This window comes from Protopterus annectens, chromosome 5.part0 (assembly GCF_019279795.1).
Source record: "Protopterus annectens isolate FY-2018-M chromosome 5.part0, PAN1.0, whole genome shotgun sequence".
Lineage (NCBI taxonomy): Eukaryota > Metazoa > Chordata > Ceratodontiformes > Protopteridae > Protopterus > Protopterus annectens.
Genome location: NC_056735.1, coordinates 298,978,553 through 299,000,691, shown reverse-complemented (window position 1 = coordinate 299,000,691; position 22,139 = coordinate 298,978,553). Strand labels below are relative to the sequence as shown.

Below are 22,139 nucleotides of genomic sequence, written 5' to 3'. Positions count from 1 at the left end.
GCCAACTGCCAAGTTCATGGCAGATTCAAGGTGGTTTTCATACTGACAAGGGCAAATTTGTCCAGGACATCGTGAAACATCCTGTACTCTTTTTGTTGTCTGCCATGGGACCTTTTATGTCCACCTGAGCTACTACCCATCCAAGTAGATGGAAACTTGTTTTAAGATTTCATCCTTTTTTTGATCAGTAAACAGGCTGGAGCTCTCAGTAAAAGTCTGCAGATTTTTAACTAAAGCACGGAGACAAGAAACTGGCTTTCTGACCACCATCACCACCATACCAGCTTCATGTGCAGAAGCCTTGAATTTTGTCCTTCTCACTCACATTATCACTGTCCTAGCTCCATTCATATTTATTAAATAATTTAGTGCATCCCATCTTGTGGCCATTCTGATTCACATAAGCTCTGTTATAGCATAGCAGATTAAGAAAAAGGAAGTTTCATACAGTGCCAATATCCTCCCCAAATTTTCCTCTGTGAAACCATGATTTCTAAGCACAACTACCATGAAGTCACTGACCCTAACTCTAAGTTCCCACCCTACTGGACCTAAAACAGCTTTCTGAGCTAAGCAGCTCCTTCTCCATAAAGGTTTCAACCTCAGGGCTAGTTTCTTCACTGGCATCTTTACATTCTGGAGTACATCAGTATCCCCACAATCCAACCTTGTCCATCTTTTGAAGTTTGATCCTGCAAACACAATTCTTTTCTTGCCATCGTTTAGAACCTCAACTTTATTCCACACCTTATTTCATTATTTATATCCCCATGTTCTTTGTGTCAATGCAGCCATTTTTGGGAGTAGGTTATTTTACCAAGTACTATTCAGTCATATTTTGATTTGATCATCTACAGCCAATGGATGAGAGTTGCTATTGTGGCATTCCTCTTCCTTTGATACATTAACCTCACAGCCGATTACATAACAGGAGTGCAGGAAAATACTGGTAGGACACGTGGACACATTTCATCTACCTTATTTGCTCAGAAGACTTGCTTTTGACAGATCACCTACATCCAGGAAAGATCCTATCTTCTTAGTGGTGCTCAGACTTGAATCCCATAAAGTACAGTTGTGTAAAATCTTACCATAACAGTAGATGTCCTTCTTTTCACTGTTGCAGTATTCTAAACAGAAGAGGTCTCACACTCAGGGCAGTTTGATGCGTGGCCAGTATACAAAAGACTAATGATCTTGTATGTGCCATACATTGCAGCTGAGCCCCATGCATAGAACGTACGGAATAAAAGTGATGCACGAATACAACTACCCAGAACTGAAATGCCCCAGAAGAGAACAGTCTTCACAGGACAAAGGAGTCCATGCACATATAGAAGGAACAAAAATGCAGAAGAAAAATGAGAAGCTCTCAGCCAGAAGGGAATCTAAAAGAAAAACAACAAAGAGGAGGGGTTTGGAGGGAGGGAGGCAGGAAATACTGCAGCTGTGAAGAGAAGGACATCTACTGTTCTGTTAAGATTTTCCACAACTGTACTATGGCCTTTTATATCACTGTTACATTATTCTAAAAGGAAGGGAGATTAAAAAAGCTCAAAAAACAGAATTTGAGTGGAAGGATGAGAAGATCCCTCAATAAACACATATATAATGGTTTCAGCAAACCTGCTCTGGCCCTAGAAACCATATCCAACTTATAATGCTTAGTAAAGGCATGCACTGAAGACCAAGTAGCATCTTCAGGAATGGAATTAGTATCCAACCCCTTGAATAAGGCACCAGAAGAGGCAACAGTCCTAGATGAATGAGCTCTAAAAGACATTTGCTATGAAAAGTATAGCAAAAGGAAATGGCCTAAGATATCCAGGGAGGGGATGGTTTACTTATAAATAGCCAAACCCAATGTCCTGGAATGAAAGGAAACAAAAAGCTAATCAGATCTATGAATGTATTTACTTTTACCCCAATACTATTTGAGCTGTCTGTGCAAATCCAAGGTATGAAGGACCCTCTCACTGGTAGATTGAGGAGAACGGAAAAAGGAAGGGAGTTTTTACTGACTGATTCAAAGACAACTAACTCATTTACTACCATGGGCATAAAAGAAGGATTAGTATGAAGGGGCACATTGCCCCTGTGAAAGAAAAACAAAAAAGGAGGAATGGCCATAAGGACCTGTAGCTCAGAAATCATCTAAGCAGAAGTAAGAGCTGGCAGCAAAACAGTCTTCCAGGTACAATGCTGCACAGACGCAGAATCTGCAGGATAAAAAGGAGGCCGATTCAATTTTTCCAGAATAAAAATTAAGGTCCCAAGGAGGAGAAGGCAGGATGCTTTAAGAAACTGACCTCAAAATGAGAAGCCAAAGAAAGACTCAAGGGCAGACAAGAGGAAATGGCTTACAAGTGGGCCTTCACAGAAGAAAAGGTCATGCCAGACTGGAAAACTCACACAAATAAAAAAGGACCAGTGGGACCCTCACTGAAAAAGAATTCTGGTTACCGAGCATGGCACCATTTTCTATTTGATGGTTTCTTTGCCTCCTGTAAACCCCCAAGCACATGTTCAGAAAAGAGATGCCTGAAAGGGATCAAAACCCTATCACCCACAGTGTCAGTTGAAGACAGGACAAGTGAGGATGGATGAGAGACCCCTTGTCCTATGTTAGGAGATCCATCTAGTGAGGTAATGTGTGGTGATTGTCCCTGGCCAAATGCATTAACAGGGAGAACCAGTGTTGTCTTGGCTAAAAGGGACTCATTAGCAAGATTTTTGTAGAGTCCAGATGAATCTTTTGCAGGACACGTGGAAGTAGAAGAAGAGGAGGGAATGCATAAAGAAACATCTCCTTCCAAGGAAAAGAAAAGGTGTCCATTTTCCATGCCAGATGGCATGGCTTTATAGAAAAGAGGAAGCTGCCTGCTTAGAGGGGAGGCAAAAAGATCTAGCTGAGAAACAACCCACTGATGGATAATGCCCAGAACATGACTCTGTGAAGCATTCATTCATAAGCCTTTGTTTTGGACCTGCTCAGAGAGTAAAACACTAGACTGTGCTATGAAGGAATGCATACTGCCTAAAGAGCTAACTGATAACTGACAGCCACCTCCCAAGCCTGAAGAGCCAACCTGCAGAGAAGGTAAGATTTTGTTCCTCCCTATTTGTTGATATACATCACTGTAGTGTTGTCTGTGTACACCTTCAAGGAGCCTCGGGAGAACATGGGGTGAAATGCTTGAAGGCCAAAATCAGAGTTCTCACCTCTTTGATGTTGATATGGTCTGACTTCTGATGGAGGGCAGAGACCCTGAACTTTTAGGTAACAAAAAGAAGCCCCTCACCCCATGTCTGAGGCATCGGTGAACAGTTCTTGCAAAGAGACTGGAGGCTGAAAGGGCAGGCCTGGGTTGACAGCAAACTGTTAAATGCACCACTCAAATTCCTTCTTTAGACAGGGAAGGAGAGGTACACTGAAATCCAGAGGATGACAATGTTGTAGCAAACTGATTTGAGGTACCACTGAAGCTTCAGCATATGGATTCTGGCAAGACGGAGCACTGGAATAGAAGCTATGAATCCCAGGGCCCAAAGAAACTCCATGGCTGGCATAGCAGTCAGAGGAAGAAGAGATTGAAAGAAGGCTGTCAACGACAATACCCTTGGCGGCAGAAGAGAGGCCAGCATTGGCACTGTCTGAATCCTGCACCCCAGATACATATGATCCTGAAAGAGAGCTAGGATGGATTTTTGGAAGCTGACAGTGAACCCCAGACTTTGAAGAAGAGAGATGGTGAACTCCAGATCCTGTAACAGGTGGATGGGAGAAGGCACATGAAGCAACAGGCCATCTGGATAAGGAACAATCTGAATGCTTTGTTGCCCAGAGAAATCAATCACAGGAGTTAGGCATTTTGTGAATACCCTTGGGGCAGTAGCGAAGCAGAGAACTGCAAATGAAAGGAAGACACAAAGAAATGTAAAAACTTCCTGAAAAGAGGATGAGTAGGGATATGAAGGTTAGCATCTTTCATATCTAAAGACAACAGAAAAGCCTAGGGTAGTAAAAGAGGAAACAGGATTTAAAGAGTAAGCATCTGAAATGCAGGGACCTTGAAAAAGGTGTTGAACTGGGAGAGATCCAGAATAGGTCTTGGCTTAGAATTCGGTACAGCAATATGGTGTTCAGACCAATAATGGCATTCAAACTGACAGCAAAGAAGTTCTAGGTAGTTGCATCTGTACATCTCTTTTATGCCCTACGTTCTGTGTGGGGAGTGTGAGTGTGACATACAGCGTATACAAGATCATTAGGCTTTTGTTTACTGGATGACCATTGGGCTTCCCTGGGCAGGAGATCCCTTTTGTTTAGAATACTGCAACAGAGATATAGAAGGACATCTGTCACTACAACCTTACCCTCTCAGCTAAAGCAACAGGTACAGCCAGTTCATGTTCTAAATTATTGCAGCCTCACAGTGCTTGTCTCAGCTGGACTAGCCCCTTTGCAGAGTTTGCATATCCTTTGTGTCTTTGTGGGTTCTCACCTACTGCTCTGATTTTCACTCATATTCCTAGGGTTTAACATGATGAAAAGTTGCTATATCCTTTACCATGACTCCAGACCTTCTGGGTGAATTCAGTTAGCACATCGTGATGTAGTCAACATCCTGCTTTAGGTGCTGTTGTTCAGGCTTTGCAATTCAAACCTCTCATTTCCTGGAAAGATATTCTTCCTCATCAACCTAATACTGACAAACTGAGTAACAGGAATTAATAAAAGGAAGGCTGTGATTTTTCCCAAGCTGCAAAGGAGGGAAGCATTCATGAACAAGAGGACAGCATTCCTTTGAGCGATACCTGTGATGGACAGATGGTGAGAGTCTAGACAGCTGACTGAGCACATCTAGAAGATCTAAAATTAAAATGCATGCAGAGGCCTTCAGTCAGCAGTCCAAATTCTGGAGAAAGCTGCTGAAGTACAAATGTCCTATACAGAAAGGATTTGGAAGCATCCAGTGGAAGTAGCAACACTCTCAGCTGAGTGTGGAGTAATGAAATTAGAATGCGGCTTGTTAGCAAGAGAGACATCTATCTGAACCTCTTTCTCAGCCAGGGATGTTTGCACACCTGTTTTCCTGTTTCTTTCAGAATATGAGTGTGATGAGAGGTGTGCATATCCGGCCAAATGAATGGACTCTTCTTGTGACATCCAGCATTATCCAGGCCAGGCTATTGACTAAGATTGCAAAGCCAGTAAAACTGCCAAAGATACATGTCACAGTCATCAGTGAAAGCTTTGTCAAAACAACTGATAACGGCACCCCAACATCATTCCTCAATGATGTACAAATCAAGCAACTTTGTCTCAGAAATGGCACAAGTGTAGCACCATTAGCTGCAAACAAAAGGTGTAAGAAGGTTAAAGAAGCACTGAAAATCCACATAGCAATGGTGCCTATGTCCATGGCACTTTTGTTAAGATCTTTAGTTAAAGGTCATGATTACTCGCCGTTGACCTAATGGATGACACATATGTGCTGAAGGTGGTCTTCCACATCTAAAAGGCAGGAAGGGCTGTGGCCTTTTATTTTCAAATACTGTCATGGTTGAGTAGAAGAGAATTTTATTTTTAATAGTAAATTTCTTTCCTAGTGGTGTTTATGCACCAGGTACCTGGAAGATATTTTTATTGTATGGATGGATGATGTTGAAAAAATCTCTGAATTTTTAAAATATATCCATGGCACTACTTACTTTTCAGAATTTATATACAATACTGGGAAGGAAAATATATCCTACTTAGATATTATTGAAGGATAAAAACAAGAACAGATTGATTTCTAAAATCTGTAGAAAAACAACATACTCTAACACATGTTTGCACTTCATTAGCTGTCATCCTTTAGTGTAAAAGAAAGCAGTAGTTAAAGGAAAGTTTGTTTGTGCAGCTCACATGGTTTCCTTTTATGATGATTTTATTAAAGAATGTGCAACTCTGAGAAATATGTTTGTCAGTAGGGGGTATCCCGATGAATTTATTGTTACTGTAATGGATGAAGTTAGGAATAAGTGTAGGAATGGTTATTATGTGCCAGTTTTTGGGAGGGGGAGACTGAGATTGATAAACAGAACAAGATAGGTAATGGGGTTGTTGTAGACAATATTGACAGCACATCTCAAGTTAATTTTAGGCAAACAAGTCCCTTTGTCATTACTTATTCCTTGGATAGTGAACCAGTTAGGATGGTTATTAACAGGAACTTTCTTACTGATAATGTGAAAATAAGGAATACATTAGGAAATAAACCAACAATAATGTATAAAAAAGGTAGAAGTCTTAAAAATATATTTGAGTCAACTAGAGGAAATAATTATGATAAGAAAAATTCTATGTCTGAATGTGGTTGTTGCAATTATTATAAGTATATATTTATAGAAGACATGGTTACTATTAAAAATAATAACAGGAAGATTTAACTGTAATAGACAGGGTGCGGTATATGTGGCCTTATGCCAGGAATGTTCTGGATTTTACTTGGGAAAAACTGAGCGTAGATTAAGAGAGAAGGTTTGCGAATATATATATATATATATATATATATATATATATATATATATATATATATATATATATATATATATGGGATCCGGACACATGCTCGACTAGCATATGTCCGAATCACAAAACATCGAACACACATACACGAAAGCGCTTTACATCGACAAGCACTTCCGTGTATGTGTGCCTGTTTCGTAGATTGGACTACAGTGCAGGTAAGGGAAAATGTCCTTTTCCCCACTGTAGTGAGATCTCGGTGAGAGAATAATAAAGTAGGGGGTGTGGGGGGGGTGTAGGGGGGGTGAAGCCCCCCTGCAGAAACATAGATTTTTTTTTTGAACTGCACATACACAGAAGCATTTTTCGATGTTGAGCGCTTTCGTGTATGTGTGTTCAATGTTTTGTGATTCGGACATATGCTAGACGAGCATGTGTCCTAGACCCATACATGTATATATATATATATATATATATATATATATATATATATATTTATTTATATATTTATATAGATATATATATGAAATTAAAAAATGTAAAATAACAAGTGCATTGTATAAACTTAGGATGGATTCTCCAATTCATGAATTTAGCTTTTCTATTTTATAAAAGGTAATAAATAACTTAAGGTGTAGACCCTGGCATCTTATATTAGAGAAAAAAGAACTGTTATGGCAGTTCAGGCTTAATGCAGGAAGATTGCCAATGCTAAATGAAATGTCTTCTATTACTTGCTTGTTAAAGCTAAAAGCTTATTCTATATAAATAATTTTAAGATGTAGCGATATTAAATAACATTCAATTTATCTTAGCATTGATATGTATTGAAAATGGAAGGTTTTAATATAAATATAAATTTTATCTCTTTTATATTTAAATTAGGGTTGTGCCTTTAATAAATTGCATTTAACAAACAGTGTATTGTTACTTTGCTCTATCTTTCTGTCTAAGACATTGGAAATAGTAGGAAAACAAAGTTGCACTTCAGCTAATAGCTATTTCTCTATTGTACTGCAAAGAACTAGGAAACACTACTGCAGTCACTGTTAATTTTCTTTGGATTAAGGTACTCCATATACTGGCTATATATACAGGCATGCTGCCAATAGATGAGGTTCCTAGGAATTAATCATACTTATATTTGAAGGTATTTTCAGTTCAGTCGTGACGTTAGCCCACAGATTTATTCCCCTGGCTTATTACTCACCAAGGCTTGTATGCACTATATAATGAGCAGTGGGGTACAGTTATCAAACTTAACTAGAAAGACTCCAAGCACTAGATAAATGGCTTTTGTTAGGGATGAAGAGCCGTTTCAGTTCCTATCACCATTGATGTAGAGCTTACTATGAGAGGACAGTGTGTACAGTGCTCAATGCAGCATGTAGCTTAGATTTCTAATGCAATTACTATTTTAATGATGTTTGCAGGCAATGAAAAACTTTAATTCAGAAACATTAAATACTGTTGTTCCTTTCAGCCAAATAACACTGAATACTTACATTCATATTTTAGGTAGTGACCGCTTGCCTTAATTGGAAATGAAATACTTGTTTTAACTAACCAGTTCTGCATTTCAAGTATATAAGAAGCATAATAATAAAATAACATTTTTGCTTTTAAAAACATATATACAAATTCATTGCACTTATTAGAAACATACAAGGCATAACATTCAAAGAGAAGAAAACGCTTCATGAATAAGGGCTCACTAGTAATTAAAAATGTCAACACCATGAAGAAAGCGCAGAATGAAATGTACACAAGTATTCAACAACAATAATATATACAACAACAACAAGTACCTGTTCATATCATCTAACTTGTCAGCTGCAAAGTAGAAGCTCTTGATCTTAGGATGGCAAGCTTTGAAAGCACTGTAAGAGAAACAAAACCAAAAATCCAAATTTTACTATAGAATGTGATATTGTTTTCTTCATTACAATACAGGTGCATCTAATTAACTCACTTCTAAAATAAATCTAAGCGTTAAGGTTAAATAATTGGTTTTCAGGAGTTAATTACAAATTTTGTATTTTCCTGCATTTATATATTTCAAAATAAATCACAATATATGAATCATCTAGGCTGGTAGGGAGGATGCTTTATGTTATTCCATTACTGAACATTATACCATGACCCCCCCAAAATGTGCATGCTGATTGGCCAGCGTGCACATTGTAAATCGAGTTATACTAATGGAAAAAGGTCCGGTCGCCCGGACTTTTTTCCATTAGTATAACTCTACTTTTAAAACACTGTCTCGCTATGTTAAATGGGTTTAACATAGCGAGACAGCTTTAAAATAAGCAACGGAGATCTCCGTTGCTTATTTTAAAGCTGTCTCGCTATGCTAAACCCATTTAACATAGCGAAGGTTTAAAAAGCAATGGAGAAAGCAAGATCTCCATTGCTTTTTTACTGTTCGCTATGTTAAATGGGTTTAGCATAGCGAGACAGTTTTAAAATAAGTAACGGACATCTCCGTTGCTTATTTTAAAACTGTCTCGCTATGTTAAACCCATTTAACATAGCTTAAACAGTAAAAAGCAACAGAGATCTTGCTTTCTCCGTTGCTTTTGCCCACAACTCTGATCTACTGCGCAGCGCGGTACATCAGAACTGCCGCGGATGCCAGACATCTGCGGAAGGGCAGTAAACAGGCATTATACTATGCCATTATTTAAGAAAAGTAATAGTTTCTTTTTTTAAATAATGTCATGGTATAATAGCAATAACCACTTCTGGGTGTGGGTAATGCTGTATTTACCCACAGTTGGCTTTGTTTGGTCCCTCGGGCTTTGCCCTCGGGACCAAACCACGCCAACCATAGGTAAATCCAGCATTACCCACCAGCGTTATTGCTATATTATACCATGACCCCCCCAAAATGTGCATGCTGATTGGCCAGCGTGCCCGTTGTAAATCGAGTTATACTAATGGAAAAAGGTCCGGTCGCCCGGGCTTTTTCCATTAGTATAACTCGATTTAAACACTGTCTTGCTATGTTAAATGGGTTTAACATAGCGAGACAGCTTTAAATAAACAGCGGAGATCTCCGTTGCTTATTTTAAAGCTGTCTCGCTATGTTAAACCCATTTAACATAGCGACAATGTTTTAAAAAGCAACGAGAAAGCAAGATCTCCGTTGCTTTTTTTTAGTGTTTAGCTATGTTAAATGAGTTTAACATAGCGAAACAGTTTTAAAATAAGCAACGGACATCTCTGTTGCTTATTTTAAAACTGTCTCATGTTAAACTCATTTAACATAGCGAAACTAAAAAAGGCAATGGAGATCTTGCTTTCTCCATTGCTTTTGCCCACAGCTCTGATGTACTGTGCAGGCGCGCAGTACATCAGAACTGCCGCGGATGCCAGACATCTGCGGAAGGGCAGCAAACAGGCATTATACTATGCCATTATTTAAGAAAAGTAATAGTTTCTTTTCTTAAATAATGTCATGGTATAATAGCAATAACCCACTTCTGGGTGTGGGTAATGCTAAATTTACCCACGGTTGGCTTCTCCCTCGGGACCAAACCACGCCAACCGTGGGTAAATTTAGCATTACCCACACCCAGGCGTGGGTTATTGCTATATTAATCACGCCGTTTAAAGCAACATATAAATACATTTTGCACAACTGAAGCTATGAAAGGGGAAAAAAGTAAAAGGACTAAGTTATATAATGTAAGACATCAATCAGCAAGCATACAGGGAGGAAAGGAGCTACTATGAGACACTGGAGAAAGGAAAGATGGCAGAATTCAGTAAGATGCATGTTGCAGGCACCTTATCCTATATGGAAAATAAAAAGGCAATAAACTGTTTAAATGCTTATGATGTCAGAAACAGCAAGATTCAGATAATGAGGTAAATTCCTGTATGAACTGTTATGTGGATCACCTGCTTTGTGACTACTTGAGGAGGAGCAATACGTGATAATCTGTACGGAACAGGCTACAAAAGTTACACGTCACCCAGGAATGAAAACTTTAAATCTGATACTCTCAGATGCAGTAAGCTGAGGATCTTAGATAAGGAAAACGAAAGAGCTACACAAAGAAGAGACAAGCAGATAACACGGTTCACAATTAAAATGTCTACAAAATCATGTCACAGTAAATGAAAAGTGCTGAATTTCAGGAAGGCTGATTCTGCCACAAAGCATGAGTGCCTCAGAAAACTATTAGGTAAAAAGGAAGAAAGGCTGGAAAAAATGTCAGGAAAAATAAAAATCTGAAAACAAATATAAAATTCCCTCAAAAGTGCTATTTACAAACCATAAAAAGGTCAACTTGATGGCTCAGTACTTTAATAGGAGATGAAAAAGTTATGCAAAAGTACACAATGTTTGTTCACACAAGTACCTGCAGTTGGGCAGTGTTCCTACAAGCAACCATACAACTACCCTCAACTACAATCATTACTATTTCTGCTAAAACAGTACGTCTTTCAGCTGTTTGAAATGTATTTTTACATGCATGTGATACAGTATTACTGATGTTTCTTTTATCTCACAAAATGCTGTTGTCACAATTTTAGTTCCATGGTTGTTCTGTGTGATAAGTGCATAATCTAAAACAATTTATTTCTACCTGGTGTGTGTGTGTGTGTGTGTGTGTGTGTGTGTGTGTGTGTGTGTGTGTGTGTGTGTGTGTGTAAATGAATACATGTTATTAAAAATAATCATAGTTATTTACAGTTACATTATGACTACTCTGACGTCAGGCTATGTCATTACTTAAATCCTTCCACTTTATGTCTGACAAATGTTAATCCATGTTTTACAAATGAGGTAATAAATGCCACATTTGATATGAATGATCAAAATTCACTGTAGAAGAATGTTTTGCTTTCTCAAAATGGTTAAAATGTACATGTTTATAAAAAATAAGCTAAAGCTGGTATTCACAGTCACTTGCACAAATGCGATAGCGATATTCCTGATGCTTACGAATGAGCACAGCAAAAGTGAGATTCATTGGGGCCAGTTAGACTGTGAAAGGCCTTCAAAATAATAAAATGCAAATGATATAGTATGCACAGAGGCAGTTTTGCAATTAATAATCCAACATCCCTGCAGTATGAACATTCACTGATAAAAGCAATGTTTCACCTGTGATACTGGAGTTGTAATCCGTGAATTTGTTTATCCAAGAATGCACAAGCACTTCACTGACACACAAATGAATTACTCTCCCCAGCAACCCCTTCAACAGTTTGTATAAAGTATGCACAAGCACTAAAATGACACAATTAATTATTTTGCCCAGTGATCACTTTGGCAGTCTGACGATATGTGCACAAGCACTTCTCTGACACACAAATGAATTATTTACCCAAGTGAATCTATGTCAAGGTATGTAAAAGCATCAACATGAAACATTTCCCCAAGTGACCCCTTCAATAAAAATGTCCAGGCATGCAGACCCTCGCATCTCTGCATTCTCTTAGAAATCTGCTGTTTACTGGCATATGTTTGGGGCTATTTACACACTTAATATACAAATGATCTCATTATAGGTTCATGTCTATGAATCTAACTCATACACATATGTGTAAAGTCTCTTAACTGCATAGCAACTGTTCCCTTATTGCTTATGCTTTAAGCATGCTATGCTATGCTTCTGCTACAGGAGTCTGTTTACAGCAACTCCTTAGCATCTTTGTATGTATGCTGACAGTCTGGGATTTGCATATCCATGTAGCACCACTCATCGCGGATCACCACTACAAAAATGCAAACCCCCGAACAGTGAATACTGCTTTAAGTTTCCCCACCACGTTGTTGACTGTTACCCTATAAGGAAATTTGCTAACATCTCGGATAATCTGTGGTTTTGTTAAGAACATAAAAAAAAATAATGGGCAAAACTGAAATTATTGGATGTTATTAGCTGTTTAAGAGGATGCTACTGGGTTTGATTCCCTCAGCCTTCATTTGTCTGCTGTGTCACTTAACCAGACAGTGCTTTGATGCAACTGGAAAATTCGGCTTGGCTCCTCAATGGTCCCCAGCCTGCAAGCCTAGTAATTACTTATGAACCTATGATGCAGCATTTCAACCAGCCAAGATTGAGTAATACCAACACAAATCCATCAAGACCTTCAGATTAAAAGTGAAATGTAAAAGGGGATGTTGACAGAGATATATAAAACACAGAAGCCTACATTTTGTTCCTGCATATCACAGTCTCAGATTTTGTTATACAGTAGGTAGATGGTAATGCACGGAGTTCCTCTTACCTCAGAATGTGATAATACATGACATTTTGGTTGTATCACCCCTAATCAATGAATTATACATATTCTGGGTACATGACAACCACAGTCAACACTGTTAAACTGATTCTACTCTTGACAAAATAAAAAGACTACCTCAGTAACGTTAATGGCCAACTGCATATTGTCACCAATTTCATTAATCAGCAATGTATACTAATAATCTTCACTAACATAAAATGACTACCAGAGGATACCTTTTGTACTCTACTGCCATCAGTGCTACCTCCCCAGCTGGTACTTCGTACCACTGTTGTAGAGGCCCAGGTATGGTACCATGTATTTTTTTGTGGTAGAACTCAATTGCTACACTTCAGCCACTTTTCTTTCCCCTGCTTCACTAATGCACCCAATTCTGTGTCATCAGCAAAGAGGATGATGCCATTATCTATTCTATACAAGGTTCTTACTGCAGCATTTGAAATATGAAATGACCATCCTAGGTTTATTGCTAGATTTATCCATTCATTTTCTCTCATACTGGTTTACATGTACTTACTAGACTAATTGGCCTGTGAGGATCTTAAGAAGCCTAGTCCTGCATTCCCATAATAATTATTAGTCCTTATATTTTGCATACTGAATCTCCAAATACAAGCTAAAGACAAGGCTTTGAGACTTTCTGTACAATTTTTATGATTAGGTCCTTGATTTTGTTTTAGTGAGGAAGGAAATGTGGACACTCCATTTCAGCACTTGCTTCGACAGGTAAATACCAAAAGGGGTATTATAAGCAATTATCAACTTAATGAGTGCTGAATACAGAAGAACTATTATATTTCTAAATCTAGATGCTATACTCTTATGTAGCTCCCACTGTATTTCATTGTAGAAGTAATAGCCTGCAGTTTTCCATTATACTACAAGGTGGAGCTCCTTTTCAGGAATATCAAAGACAATGCTGAAAGTGAAAGAGAGGAGACTGAACACTAGCTGAAGGAGAGAAGACTGAAACATGTAGCTGAAGGGAAAAGGTCCTTGCAGCATGACTGGATTGTCATTTCTAGTGCTTTGGGACAGGGAAGTGAAGTAGCAGTTTGTGTCTGTCTCTTGCTGAAATCCTGGATGATGGTATTTTGTGGATTCAGGAGAGAAGTTTTGAAACCAGTAGTTCCAAGCCTGCATATGATTCAGCAAGAAAAGGAGATCCCTTGGGACTACTGCAGAGATGCCATAGATAACTACCAGAGTTCTGTCTGGTGAGTTTCCATTTTTCTCGTCGGAGGAACTGCGGTGCCTGGTCACTGGGATATTCTCAACAGAGTGGTGAGAGGCTTTTGGCTGCCATTTTTTTATACTTTTATAAGATTGTGGATTCCCCCCTAAACACTTTCTGGATTACACATTACTGGGATCCATATGAGCTCCAACCTTGGGCCCCATCATGCCGGCAGTAGGACTGTAAGTAGTCACTGGCCAGTGAACAAGGTACATTAGAGTGTCTCATAGTTGGCCTGTTTAGATTGATCTAAAGGATAGAGCATGTTAGTACTGTTGCCTTAAAGGCACTTTATTGCTAAATGACATTGCATTTTCTCATATTTGTATTGTTGCATTGTAAATCTTTATTGTTCAGTGACATTGAATTTTGATTGTGTTAGTACTGTTGCCTTAAAGACTCTTTATTGCTAAATGACATTGCATTTTCTCATATTTGTATAGTTGCATTATAAATCCTTATTGTTCAGTGACATTGCATTTTTCTTGTGTTAGTACTGCTGCCTTCAAGAACCTTTACTGCTCAATGACACTGCATCTTTTTCATATCTGTACTGTTGTATTATAACCCTTTTTTTCTCGCTCAATGACATTGTATTTTTTCTGTGTTTGTATTGCTGCATTATAAAAGCTTTACTGCTCATTGATATTGCCTTTGTGTGCATGTTTGAATGTCAAGATCTTTTCTGTTGAGTTCTGGGGAAGGGGGTGAATGTATGGTCTCATTACATACATATCTCACTCTGCCTTACTGCTAACTGGTGCACTTTTGAAATAATTTGTTTGTTGTTGTGCTATTGCCCTTTAAAACTAAAGTGTAACCTAGAATAAAATCTATTATCACTTGCTACCTTGGGGTGTTGGGCCTAAAGAAGGGGTGTCACCAGAGTCAGGTAGGAAGGAACCCATATCTACTTCAGCTACACTTGCACTAACTTTGGGGGCTCGTCCGGGATTGCCTGTACTGCCTTCAACTCCACCCTATTCCCCTGTACATGTGGAAAGTAACTCCAGCAGCAAAATGAACCCAGAAGTAGCTGCTAAGTGGTGCAAACAGCACAATGCTCAGTCAGAGCACTGCTTAGTTCTAGTGTTGCCAGGGGTCACATGGACTGATATGCAAATACATCAAGTCACAGAATCCTTACTAGTTGTAAGGGATGGATTTTTATTAGACAGCACTATGGACACTACTGAACAGAGCACATTGACCTTTTTAGAATGGAAAAGTCCTTCAGTATATGAGCACATACCTTCAAGTGTACACATTTCAGGTGAGACTGCAGTCTATGTGGTAATCCCTGAGAAGTGCACTAACCCAGCAACTGAGGAAATACCTGTGAAAGTTTTCCAAGTAGGTCAGAACCTTACAGCAGAAGCTGCAGCTTCACTGCCTATAAATACTATAGGGCCTGAAGTTTTGAATGCTTTGGGAAGTCTTTTAGAAAAATGCTTACAGCCTACGCAACCATTCACTGGGTTTGGCTACCACAAATTGCGTTTCTTTTCTGGCAAGCAGCCCACACCTTAGGAAGAGGAAGATTTTGAATCTTGGATGGATCAGGCTTCACAAGCCCAAGAGGAGTGGGATATATCCCAGAATCTCAGAAGAAGCAGAGGATAGCTGAAAGTCTAAAGGGATTAGCACCGGATACCATATGCAACCTAAGGATAGGTAAGCAGGATTGCATGGCCATGGACTATTTAGGAGTACTGCAGGATGTTTTTGGAAGGACCGAGAGGGCTACAGACATACTGTATCAGTTTGAACATACATATCAAGAGGTTGGTGAGAAACTATCTGATTACATTAAGTGATTAGATAAAATGCTCCACCAGATCATCCTAAAGAAGGGGGTGGATCCTAAAGTAGCTGACCAAGTACAGATAGGACAAATTTTACAAGGAGCTCAAGCTAGGAACCCCATTATGTGGAAAATGAGGATGAGAAATAGGGAGGAGACTCTAACTTATTCTCAATTGGTTAAAAAAGTGAGGGGAAGAGGAAGCCCTGTTGGAAGCAAAATCTCAAGGTTCAGCAGCAATTAAAGCAGTGAGTGAACAAAAGCAGGAGCCTACTGCCGTACTTGCTACTCAAACAGGAGTCATGGCCTAGGGTGTCCGCGATGTAGAGGTGTCACAGTTACAGGTGAAGGTGTCTTCCCTAACTGACGCCATAGCTCAGGTCACCAAGACAGTTGCAGAATTGCAAAAAGCCATGGTAACTTCAGCTGAAGGGAGGAATACATCAGCTAGAACCTCCACAAAAGGACTGAGGGAGGAAACAAATCAGCCAATGTTCAGAGTTCCTACTGGATTTTGTTTTCATTGTGGGGATGCAGGGCATATAAAGCGACAGTGTCCTAATGCAGAGAAATTGAAAAGAGTGAACGAACTATTATTGGCTAGTGCAATGCAGGGAAACTTCAACTCAGTGAAGGGGCCACCTGAATGCCCAGTTACAAAGAGCTCCATAAAATAGATCATCAAGAGACAGCATCCTGGATCTCCTTTCCACACGAACCCTTGTAATAGGGGAGAGAGACTACCTACTATGCACACTTCCAGCTCATCTGAGGTGAACAACCAAATTAGAAAAGCCATCTCAGCAAAAATCTCAGCATCTAAGACCACAAAGCATTACTAAGAAAGAGTCTTATCTGTGGAAATGGCGAGGTTGCCCAGTGGTACCTCAGCCTCATGCTGACTGCCATGCAGCTGAACAACACCGGAAACAGAAACTACCCGATGGACTATTGGGACCGACCCCTGTCATGTCAGTAAAAATAGAAGGGGTGTATAGTAAAGCACTGTTGAATACTGGTGTACAAATCACCATTCTCTACAGAGACTTCTACCAAAAAACCTAAAGCATCTGCCACTTGAAAAGTTAGAAGATTTGGAGATCTGGGGGTTAAGTGACACGAAGTTCCCTTATGATGGGTATGTCTCACTCAAGTTAGAAATTTCCGCTTCAGTTGTTGGGTCAACAGAAGTCTTTGAAACACTCACTGTTGTTTGCCCCACGCCAAAAAGAAAGGATTCTGCATCTATTTTAGTAGGGACAAATACTGACCTTGTCAGAAGAATGCTGATGCCTCAGTTGACCCAGAAACACCCAACACTACATCCTCTCCTGAGATCAGTTTTCTGTGCCCTTCAAAGGGAAAAGGATAGCAAGAAGGATGAAATTGGTCATGTGTGGACCCTGTCTGGGAAAGAGCATATAATTCATCCTGGTCAGGTCACCTGTTTGAGAGCCAAAGTGAGGATGCGTGGACAAACAGTTTCCTCTCATCTCATGATGGAAACAGATCCAGAAAGTGACTTGCCACCGGGGCTGGAACTAGTTCCAGACGTTTGGCCTACAGACAAGTTAAAGCATCCTTATGACACTTTACCTGCGGGGTTGAAGAATAAAGGAAGTACTGCCATTGTCCTGCATTCACAAGTGCATTTGAGAAATGTTTATGCTGCCACTCCCTTACCTGCTTTTGTGTTGACAAGGAACGAGAGCAGGGCCAATGAGTTGAAGCTGGAAGATATTGATATAGGAGGTGGCCTCTTGACCCTGAGTGGGTAACCAGAGCTAAAGAGCTACTAATGAAGAAGAAAAATAGTTTTTCTACCAGTGAACTGGATATGGGCTGTGCAGAACACCAAATAAGAGTGAAAGAGGACCTCCCTTTCAGGGAACGTTCCAGAAGAGTAGCTCCAGGAGACCTGGAGGACTTAAGAAAACATTTGGATGAACTTAAAGCCGCAGGGATAATTTGAGAGTCAAGAAGTCCATATGCCTCTCCCATTGTCATTGTCAGGAAAAAGAATGGGTCAATTCGCATGTGTGTTTACTATCATACTCTGAATCAGCGAACCATTTCAGACCAGTACACAACTCCGTGGATTGAAGATGCTCTAAACTGCCTGGTGGGCAGTAAGTGGTTCAGTGTGCTAGACTTAAGGAGTGGATACTATCAAATCCCTATGCACTCAGAAGATAAAGAGAAGAATGCCTTCATCAGCCCCTTGGGATTTTTTGAGTTTGATCACCTACATCAAGGTTTATCAAATTCACCGGCAACTTTCCAGAGAATCATGGAAAGAACAGTTGCAGACATGCATCTCCTGGAAGTCTTAGTCTACCTGGATGACCTCATTTTTTTTGTGAGGACCCTAGAGGAGCATGAAGAAAGTCTGATGAAAGTATTGGCCAGGATTGAGAAGGAAGGCCTGAAGTTGTCATTGGACAAATGCAAGTTTTTCCAATCTTCAGTGACCTATGTGGGACACGTAGTGTCTGCAAATGGGATATCCACAGATCCTAGCAAAGTTGAAGCTGCGACATCTTGGCCCAGACCCAAAACTATCACAGAGCTGCAATCTTTCTTGGGGTTCTGCAGTTACTATAGAAGGTTTGTAGAAGGATTTTCAAAGATAGCAAGACCCCTCAACCATTTGCTCCAAAATGATGAGAAAGCAGATGAAACAGATGAAGATATCCTTGTGAAAAAGCCCAAGGGACCAAGAGGTTCTTAAGAACTCATCGAGAGTCGCTGGACTCCTGAGTGCGAAGAGTCATTTGAACAGGCAAATATTGCCTCACACATGCCCGTGTGCTGGCATGTGCTGACCCAACAAAGCCATACTCTTTACATGTGGATGCTAGCAGGGATGGCTTAGGGGGAGTCCTTTACAGGGGTATGATAAGAAGCTGAGACCTGTGGCTTTTATCAGTCAGAGTTTATCCCCCACAGAAAGAAACTATCCTGTGCACAAGTTGGAATTCCTTGCTTTAAAGTGGGTCATAGTGGACAAGCTGCATGACTATCTCTATGGGGCTAAATTTGAAGTGCAGACTGACAACAATCCTCTGACATACATCCAGACCACTGCAAAGTTAGATGCTACTGGCCACAGATGGATGGCAGCTCTATGCAACTATAATTTCAGTTTGAAATATCGCCCAGGACACAGAAATGGAGATGATGATGGTCTGTCCAGAAGACCTCATGGAGATTTACACCCCAACTATGAATGGGGGGAAATTCCAGTGCCAGGGGTGAGAGCTGTGTGTCAGATTGCAACCTGCTATCAACACACTGAATTGCTGGGCCCAGATGTTTGGTCTGTCTGCAGCAAGCATACCCCAAGATTATTTTTATCTGGTCACTTTACAGGCTTCATCACTACCAGCTTTGAGTAACAGTGACCTTAGGAGAGATCAAAGAGAAGTCCCTTTGGGTCAGCTGGTGGTAGCTGCTTTAGAGAAGAAACAAATCAATATGCTTCACACAGACATTCATCCTCTGGCCAGACTTTTGGCCAAAGAATGGGACAGACTCCAGATACAGAATGGACTAGTGTATAGGAAATCTCCTAGTGCACTCAGCAGTAAAAAGTGGCAATTGTTGCTTCCTCAGAAGAATAGAGAAGTAGTACTCCAGTCATTGCATGATGAACATGGTCATCTTGGTTATGACAGAACTATGGGTCTAATATGAGATAAGTTCTACTGGCCATGCATGAAGCAAGATGTTGAGGATTATTGTCGTACTTGTCTTCGTTGCATTCAGAGAAAGACTCTGCCTGCCAGAGCTGCCTCATTGGGTCAAATGGAGAGCAGTGGACCCATGGAACTGGTCTGTATAGATTTTATGTGCATTGAACCAGATGAAGGCGGGATCAGTAATGTGCTGGTGGTGACAGACCACTATACCAGGTATGCTCAAGCATTTCCCACTCATGATCAAAAAGCTATTACAGTGGCAAAACTACTAGCTGAGAAGTTCTTTGTACACTATGGCCTGCCAATGATCAAGGGCATGATTTTGAGAGCAAGCTTGTCCATGAACTACTCACTCTTTTAGGAGTTCAAAAAAGTCGCACCACTCCTTATCATCCTCAAGGGGATCCGCAGCCGGAGCATTTCAACCGGACTTTACTAGACATATTGGGGCACTATCTGCTGAAAAGAAGAGTCAATGGAGTAGACATGTAGCCACAGTGGTGCATGCTTACAACAGTACTAAAAATGATGCTACAGGGTTCTCGCCTTACTTCCTAATGTTTGGAAGAGAAGCTTGTCTTCCTGTTGAAGTCACCTTTGGAGCCACAGCTGATGATACACCAGTGCAATCTCATGGCAGTTATGTGGAGAGACTCAAGAAGAACCTCAGACAGGCCAAAGAGCTAGCTGAAAAATCAACAGGACAAAGACATCAGCAAAACAAGGCTCACTATGACAAGAAAGTGAAGATGCATGATTTATAACCAGGGGACAGAGTCCTTTTGAGGAATTTGGGTCTACAAGGAAAGCATAAACTAGCTGACTGCTGGGGGGTCTGAAATGTACCTAATTTGTTCTCAGCTACATAATATCCCTGTCTACCAAGTTTGCCCTGAGAGGAAAGAAGGACCTATCAAAACCTGGCACTGCAACAACTTAATGCCTTTGGCAAAATCAGTGAGACTCATGAATCCGGAACCCAGAATGGCTCAGCGGAAGCCTAACTCAAGGCGATCCAGAAGACTAAGGCAGAGAGGAAATATCCTCTCAAATGTTCAAGAGCCCATGCTTTCTCCTGCTAAAAGTGAGGAGGACAGTGACGATGACTGGGGTTTCAGTGGACTTTTTATAAGGATGTTCAAGACTCCATGGGCTGTAATCTCAATGTAAATGCACCAGAATTTGTTCCTTGTCATTTTGAACAGCCCAGACCTGACAATAGACTAAGTGGTATTCCTGTACCTCTTGCAAAACCTGATATGATGGAGGCTCTGCTATGCAAACATCAGAAAATAGTGCTGAGGACAGTCATACCATTATGGAAAAAGAAAGTGAAGTTATACAAGAGGAGATCTTAGAAGTAGACAAAATGCCTACTGAAGAACTGGACATTGAATGTGCTGTGAGTGAAAAACCTTCCGAGCAAAATTCCTTAGTTGTCTCTGCCGAACCAAAACTGCAGAAACTGATTTGGCCCCCTCAGAGACTTACATATGACAGTTTGGGACATAGTGCACAGGAACCTGTGACCACAGCTCATCGGAGAGTCTCCACCCACAACCCATATGCCTCCTGCTCCATTGGTGACACCTCAGTCCAAGTTAAGATTAATGTTGATCGCCCTTGGTGGGAGGTATGCAAAAAGATTATTCAACTGATGGTGCATTACTGCTTGCAAATATTTTGCTCCTAATCTACCTTTGACTTGGGGAGACCCAAAATTTTCAAGTGGGGGGAGAGTGTAGCTCCCACTGTATTTCATTGTAGAAGAAATAAACTGCAGTTTTCCATTATACCACAAGGTGGAGCTCCTTTTCAGGAATATAAAAGACAATTTTGAAAGTGAAAGAGAGGAGACTGGAACACTAGCTGAAGCAGGGAAGACTGAAACATGTAGATGAAGGGAAAAGGGCCTTGCAGCATGACTGGATTTTATTTTCTAGTGCTTTGGGACAGGGAAGTAAAGTAGCAGTTTGTGTCTGTCTCTTGCTGAAATCCTGGATGATGGTATTTTGTGGATTCAGGAGAGAAGTTCTGAAACTAGTAGTTCCACACCTGAATATGTTTCAGCAAGAAAAGGAGTTCTCCTGGGCCTAGTGCAGAGATGCCATAGATGAATACCAGAGTTCTGGTGGGTGATTTTTTATTTTTCTCGTCGGAGGAACTGCGGTGCTTGGTCACTGGGATATTCTGGACGGAGTGATGAGAGGCTTTTGGCAGTCATTTCTTTTATGCTTTTATAAGATTGTAGATTCCCCCCTAAACACTTTCTGGATTACAAATAGCTGGGATCCATATGAGCTCCAACCTTGGGCCCCATCATGCCGGCAGTAAGACTGTAAGTAGTCACTGGCCAGTGAACAGGGTACAATAGAGTGTCTCATAGTTGGTCTGTTTAGATTGATCTAGGGGATAGAGGGTGCTAGTACTGTTGCCTTAAAGACTCTATTGCTAAATGGCATTGCATTTTCTCATATTTGGATTGCATTATAAATCTTTATTGTTCAGTGACACTGCATTTTGCTCGTTAGTACTGCTGCCTTCAAGAATCCTTACTGCTCAATGACACTGCATATTTTTCATATCTGTACTGCTGTATTATAACCCTTT

General features: G+C 40.3%; 1 protein-coding gene across 6 annotated transcripts in view; it reads right to left on the bottom strand.

The window, feature by feature from the left end:
- The window catches only part of CNKSR2 (connector enhancer of kinase suppressor of Ras 2), a 2,909,208-nt gene that overhangs the window by 460,057 nt on the left and 2,427,012 nt on the right, over positions 1 to 22,139 (bottom strand). For all 6 annotated transcript variants that reach the window (XM_044072276.1, XM_044072278.1, XM_044072277.1 and 3 more), the window contains one exon: positions 8,326 to 8,397. In XM_044072276.1, the coding sequence (XP_043928211.1) occupies positions 8,326 to 8,397 (72 nt within the window). The remainder of the gene's footprint in view (positions 1 to 8,325; positions 8,398 to 22,139) is intronic.